General features: G+C 32.8%; 1 protein-coding gene across 1 annotated transcript; it reads left to right on the top strand.

The window, feature by feature from the left end:
- Nucleotides 1-3,731: 3,731 nt before the first annotated feature.
- Nucleotides 3,732-7,023, top strand: LOC141628261 (protein FAR1-RELATED SEQUENCE 5-like). The gene is made up of 4 exons (XM_074441425.1): nucleotides 3,732-3,953; nucleotides 5,968-6,070; nucleotides 6,269-6,680; nucleotides 6,791-7,023. Exons 1-4 carry the CDS (start codon nucleotides 3,887-3,889, stop codon nucleotides 6,860-6,862), a joined length of 654 nt encoding a protein of 217 aa, XP_074297526.1. The 5' UTR covers nucleotides 3,732-3,886; the 3' UTR covers nucleotides 6,863-7,023.
- Nucleotides 7,024-7,250: the final 227 nt, after the last annotated feature.

Here is a 7,250-nt window from a genome sequence, read left to right as displayed (position 1 = left end):
AAGGTCAAAACGGGAGCGGTAGTCAACCTTCTCTTCAACTCTTGGAACGCTTCCTCACAAGCTTCGGTCCATAAGAACTTCGTTTCCTTCTTCAAAAGTTGAGTCATCGGTCTAGAAAGCTTATAAAAATCCTTCACAAAGCGACGGTAATAACCCGCCAAACCCAAGAAACTACGGATCTCACCAACATTGGTCGGGCTCTTCCATTCCATCATGGCTTTAATCTTTGAAGGGTCCACCATAACACCTTCCTTGGATATCACATGAGCAAGAAAAGACACCTTAGACAACCAAAATTCACACTTGGAGAATTTAGCAAACCACTTTTGACGACGTAGAACCTCCAAGATAGTACGAAGATGATCGGCATGCTCCTCTTCGGACTTAGAAAAGATGAGAATATCGTCGATGAAGACCACAACATACTTGTCCAAGAACTCACTAAAGGTTTGGTTCATTTGATCCATGAAAATGGCGGGAGCATTTCTTAAACCAAAAGGCATCACCTTAAACTCGAAATGTTCATATCTCTTGCTAAAGGCGGTTTTTGGAATATCGGAATCATGAACGGGAATTTGATGATAACCGGAACTCAAATCAATCTTGGAAAAAGTAGAAGCACCTTTGAGTTGATCAAACAAATCTTCAATCCATGGTAGAGGGTACTTATTCTTGATAGTAACACGGTTGAGCTCACGAAAGTCGATACAAAGCCTCATAGATCCATCTTTCTTCTACACAAAGAGAACGGGAGCACCCCAAGGTGAGGCACTAGGTCGAATAAATCCTTTCTCAATCATCTCATCAAGTTGCTTCCTCAACTCCTTTAGTTAGGTTGGCGCCATACGGTAGGGAGCTTTAGCAATCAGTCCGGTTCCGGGCACAAGGTCGATAAAAAACTCTACATCACGCTCGGGTGGTATCCCGACAACTCTTCGGGAAAGACATCGGCGAATTCACAAACCACGGGTACTTCTTCAATCTTCGGTAAAGAAGAAGAGGTAGAAGTCACTACACACAAAAAGACTTGGTAACTTTTCCTCTCCATACTTATCAACTTCAAAGCGAAAATCAACTTCACGCCTTCTTGGGAACGGACTCCTTTATAGGAAACATGGGTGCCTAGCGGGCTCTTGAGGCGAATATTTTGATCTCTACACTTGAATCTTGCATCGTACTTAGACAACCAATCCATACCCAAAATTACATCGAATTCCTCAAGGGGAAAATGAAGTAGGTTAGCGGGGAAAAGAGTTCCCGAAATTAAGATAGGGACATGAAATGATTTCTCCGGATGGTAAGGACATAGGGGTATTGTGAGATCCCTGAAAAAAATATCCTTTTGATATAAATAAATAATATGGAGTCGCAATAGGTTTTTTACAAACACATACAAAAATAAAGTTAACGGAAAAGGCCCCTTTTAATCCCTATTATGGGGACTGATCCGTCACTCCGGCCTAAACCAAAGATTGCGGATTCGGGGGGTAAAGGTACGGTCAGGTAAGGTGTTAGGCACCCGAACCGCTCATCAAACCGACGGCCTCTACTATATATTTGTAAAATTGTATAGTTGACGATTTAAACAAAAGAAAATGTTTTTAAAAAAAATTTATACAAATTATTTACAAACAACAAAGCTAAATTACGATAATATAAGAAGTAAAGAGTAGATATGACACCCTCATGCCTACCTGGATACGGCGTTTTGACAATTAGCTTATTCGAATTGACTTTAGGGCGTCTTTATGCTCAAAATAGGATGTATGTATGTATGTGAGGGTATTCTAGGAAGGTAGTATTTTGTATGGAATAATATTTTCTGTGTAGATTTTATGTCCATGAATAAGGGCGTAAAGTGGAGTATTTATACTATTAGTTAAGACGGAAGTATCTACATAGTATAAAAGCCAGGTTTTTTTTTGGCTTCCTATTGGTTCCTAACTTTTAGGAGGGGAAAAGCTTTTAGTTTGGCGAAGGAACCCACGTTCTCTTTGGGGGATTTAATTTAATTCTATGGCAGATCATTCCATTGAGCATGTGCATAATACATTATATGGAGTACATTATACAATATATATTCCAGTGATAAAACCATACTAATAAGCCCATACATTATACATTTCCTAACATAATTACATATTCTTAAGAATTACAAAATCCTGATTAGTTAACAATTAAAAATCACAATTTCTTAAGAATTACAATTACAAAATACTAATACAATAATATGGAAGACCAAAAACTACAAATTACAAATTGAATATAATTACACACACAAAAAAAAAAAAAAAAAAAAAAAAACTTCATTTGTTATTTATTTCCATCTTGACAGGACACAAATAAAATTCCTGTACACCAAAAAAATAGAAGTCTTTATAAGAATTAAAGCAGATTCATAATGTTAAGAAATCTATAAAATTTAGCAAAATTAAAAGTAGATTCATATAATCATAATGTTAAAAAAAATACACATGAAAAGATTGTACTTTTTTTTATAATAAAAGAAAAATATACTCCGTAATTTTTACAAAGAATGAATATGAGAAGTTAATTATATGAGAATTAAATGGGCTTAATTAATCTCGTAATATTCTTAGATAAAAAAAATAACCTCATAATGTTAATTGTAATACGGAGTAAAAAATAGTACTCCCTCTATTTTTTTATATATGACTTTCTCACATTTCGATACACTTCCTTCTCTCATCAATATCTCTTAAAATATAAGATTAAATATTATGATATGTATACTCATATGAAAGAATTTTTCGTAAAGAATTTAATGGTACCATTTTTATATTTTTTGAACAAATATATTTTTGTAAATATTAAAGTCAAAGACTTACCTCGTAAATGCAAAACGTCATATATAAAAAAGTGGAGGGAGTATCAATTAGATTGAGAAGTCCGGAAAAAGATATGTTTCATGCAAATTTACATTGTGAAAATTAAGGACACTAATTAAATTATTGCATGTCATCAAAATTAACCAGAAATTGTAGGATTAATATCAGATTAATTAAGCCCATTAATCGGTATTGTTTTAAGTAAATTTACATTCTCTGTGACAAATTACAGACATAAATCAAATTGCATGTTATTAAAAAAAAGGGTGAAATTAAGTTTTTTTACCTTGATGTTGATCGCCATTATTATACTTATTTTTTCATCTTCATCTTTATCATACCCGATTGATTTATGATCTCATATAATGACGCATCGGAGTAAGATAAGTGCTAAAGTACATTACGAGGGGTAAAATAATGGTGGCGTGACTGCGTGAGAGGGAGGCGTCTATTTGTTTGAATGTGAGGGCGAGGGAGGCGTGATTTGGTGTATGACTGTATAGCCGGTATGTGTGTATAGCTAGGGTGAATGTTATGATATTAAGTATGTGGGTGGGTTCAGTATGAAAGGCCCAAATCGTTTGTGACCCATTACTTTATTTGGCGTATGACAAAGTGTGTGAGAGGGGGACGTTTATTTGGTCTACAGCTACTCTCCTATAGGACCGTCCTATAGCATAGGACGGGCCCAATAGGAGATTTTAGCCCAAAACTTACCCTTTGACATTTATTAATCCGTAGATTAGGTAGATCGTATACGAATAGATTCATAGAATACAAAAGCAGTAGACGTATATTCCTTGAGTACTTCAACAGTTTTCTTCATTCAGTACTAAAACAGTTTTCTTCCCTTTTTTTAGGAATAACCGTGGGAGAGGGATGTGGAAACGGTTTTGCACAAAATTTGTGGTTTTCATCATCTGGTTGCAACAAACGACCAATTCAATAATCAAATTTCTAGATCAAATGCTTATAAAAGGAAGAATAATTATATTTCTATCAGCAACAAATTGGGGGAAAACAAAGTTGATTAACCAATGGCCATGAAGAATGATGAAATGCATGTTGGAGTTGAAGCATGCGGCTTGCAATGTAAAGGTCAAGGTAACAATCGTCTTTGTGATTCATGTTGTTTAATTGGTTCATGAATGGATAGTTTTGAAGTGAAAACACCCTGATTTATTTTACAAACTCGACATTCTACTTAGTTTTCTAATAGTAGGGTGAATCCAGTATCACTAAAGTTGAGAACTTTGGTTTTTGTTTAAATTTATTTTTTTGACGTATCAGATTTGTAAACATTGGTTTTTGTGGTGGGAACTTGTCAAACTTGTGTAAATACCTTAATTCAGTTGTACGGTAGTTGAGACAATTTTATTGTAAAAACTTGAACTTTTATTTTAGAAACTTAATGCTCTTATATATCCTGACGTAGTTAAGTAACTGATAGTGGTATGTTTAAAATTGATAATTTTATGGTGAAAACTTAAGTAAAATATTTTACATTGAAATCCTAAACTTGTAGTCTAAAAACTCTATTTTTTTTTAATTTAGTATGATGCAGCTAACATAGCTCAAGATTGTCAATTTTATGTACAAAACTGGCCATTTTAATTTTGCTGAAAAAACTTGAAGTTTTAGGTGAGAAACTTAATGTTATATTATTGGCATCCGATTAAGTACTTGATAGTGTTATGTTTAAAACTGATAATTTTATGGTGAAAACTTAAGTAAAATATTTTACATTGAAATCCTAAACTTGTAGTTTAAAAACTCTATTTTTTTTTTTTTAATATGATGCAGCTAACATAGCTCAAGAGTGTCAATTTTATGTACAAAACTGGCCATTTTAATTTTGCTGAAAAAATTTGAAGTTTTAGTTGAGAAACTTAATGTTATATTATTGGCATCCGATTAAGTACTTGATAGTTTAATGTACTAAACTGATGTTTTTATTGTTATAAACAGAACTATATAATATTTAATTTTGGGGATAATTTTACTTTGAGAACCTATACTTACAAGTTAAAAACATGATGTATTAATCTTTGTAATAATTTTTAGCCTGGGATTAAGGTCTGAGGAGCTAGAAACCTAGGGTTTTATGTGAAAAACATGGTACTGAAACAAATTTAGAGTAGGTGAAACAATTTTATTGTAAAAACTTTTACTTTTACTTTAGAAACTTAATGTTCTTATATTGGTGTCATGACGTTAGTGTTTTGTTCTAAACTGATAAATTTATGGTGAGAACTTAAGTAAAATATTGTACATTGAAATAATATACTTGTACTTTAATTACTTGGTATTGATTTATTTTGTAATGTAATATGATGCAGCTAATATATCTTAAGATTGACTAAGTTTATGTACAAAACTGGCCATTTTAGTTTTGCTTAAAAACTGTCTCATTTACTTTAGAAACTTAATGGGCTAAGCGTCATAGTTGTATGTACAAAACAGATCTGTTAATGTTATAAACTGAACTATATAATATTTAATTTGGGGATAATTTTACTTTGAGAACCAATACTTGCACGTAAAAAACATGACGTATTAGTCTCAGTAACATTGTGATGAAATTTTTTTACAGTTACTGAAACAATTTTATTGTAAAAACTGTTAACTATACTTTACAAACATAATGTTATATTGGTCTCCTAACATGGCAAAGTAACTGATAGTGTTATGTTCAAAACCGACAATTTTATGATCAAAACTTTAATAACTTAATTTACATTGAAATCCTATGCTTGTAGTTTAAATACTCGATATTCATGTATTTTGTAATTTAAAATAATGCGGCTAACAAAGATTATGATTGACTAATTTTGTGGACAAAACTAGCCGTTTTATGTAGAAAACAGATTGTTTTATGTTATAAACTGAAATATATATTTCTTAATTTAAGGATAATTTTACTTTGAAAACCTATACGTAAACGATAAAAACATGCCGTAGTAGTCTTTGTAATATTTTTTAGCCTAGTATTAAGGTGTAGGAGTTAGAAACCTAGCCTTTTATGTTAAAGGCATGGAGTAAGTACCGACACCAACAAAACTTGTTATTTCCGCTTGTAAGCTTGGCTATTTAATTACATTGCTATTGATAATTACAGATTCGCTAATGGGTATACATAATTTAGCACTTGGGGATGATGGTGGAGCTATTGAAGATCTCCGAACTGAAACATTGGAGGATCATATAAAATTGGTGAACAGGTGTGTAATCACTATGTGGTCAGTCGTATTGAGCATGTTTTTTTACAATTAAATTGATTAGTGTTGATATGGTGGAGTCTATCTGTGGTATACTATATTTACTGGATTTGTGATAATTTTTTCAGCTGCGTTATTTATGTATAACTCATAATATAGCATTATGTTTTTGTTTGTTCACATGACCCCCACGATAAATAGGTTAAGATTGAAGGTACTTGAAGAAGGTGGTGCCGAAGCAGTTATTAAGAAATTGACGGACGATGCTGCCACAGATCCAAATTTGGTATTTAGTGTAAGAAGAGATGCGAGTGGTTGCGTGGTTGGTCTTTTTTGGTGCGATTCAAGGATGAGGGACGACTGCAAAACCCATGGGGACGTCATTGTATTTGGCACGTCATATAGTAGTAACAGATATAAGTTACTCTGTGCACCTTTTGTTGGGGTGATTAACCCTTGCTACTACGTCATGTTCGGGTGTGCATTCATTGCCGATGAAAAAACAGATACATTTGTGTGGCTGTTGGAGACATTTAAGGAGGCTATGAGTAATAAATCTCCGGGCATTATTGTAACAGAGCGCGACTTAGCTATTGCCAATGCAATACGACAAGTACGTCTTTTGTGCATAATGTCATTTCAAATAAGTTTGCGTTCAATTACTACGTATTCAATATGACCTGCTACTTATATTGTACGTATTACTTGTTATCGTGTTTACAGGTATTCCCGCAAGCAAAGCATCAATTTTTTCAATTTCTTGAACAACGCACGGAAGAGAACATGGAAAACTGAAGAGGAGCCCGGTTTGGAAGGGGTGTTCGACATAGTGAAGTTGTAGTTGTTTTAAATGTTAGCATAACCGGAGAAAGACCATACGGAAACATCACAACAAGATATCAATGCAATGATAGTTTGTTTTTTTTCAATAGTTTTCAGATTTGTTTTAATTTAGATTGTATACGACAATTGGTTTGCAATAATAGTTTAATTTGTTTTTATATTTTGCTGTCTTGTTTAATTTTTTTTAATTAATAGTGTATATTTGTACGTACAAGAAATTTCTTAGTTGGTGCTCCGTACGACAAATTAATTTTTAAAGACAACTGGATATTTTACGTCTGGAACTCGTAAATTTAGTAGCACCCAGAAAAATAAAGTTAAAATCAACTAATTTTAGTTT

Source organism: Silene latifolia, chromosome Y, assembly GCF_048544455.1.
Source record: "Silene latifolia isolate original U9 population chromosome Y, ASM4854445v1, whole genome shotgun sequence".
NCBI lineage: Eukaryota > Viridiplantae > Streptophyta > Magnoliopsida > Caryophyllales > Caryophyllaceae > Silene > Silene latifolia.
The sequence above is the reverse complement of the archived record's forward strand: the minus strand, read 5'-3'. Positions and strand labels throughout refer to the sequence as shown.

What these genes read in the sequence shown, in the direction of transcription:
- LOC141628261 (XM_074441425.1), top strand. Translation starts at nt 3,887, where the DNA reads ATGGCCATGAAGAATGATGAAATGCATGTTGGAGTTGAAGCATGCGGC. An exon ending in CTTGCAATGTAAAGGTCAAG is followed by an intron (nt 3,954 to 5,967) that starts GTAACAATCGTC and finishes TGATAATTACAG; the next exon opens with ATTCGCTAATGGGTATACAT. An exon ending in TTGCCAATGCAATACGACAA is followed by an intron (nt 6,681 to 6,790) that starts GTACGTCTTTTG and finishes TCGTGTTTACAG; the next exon opens with GTATTCCCGCAAGCAAAGCA.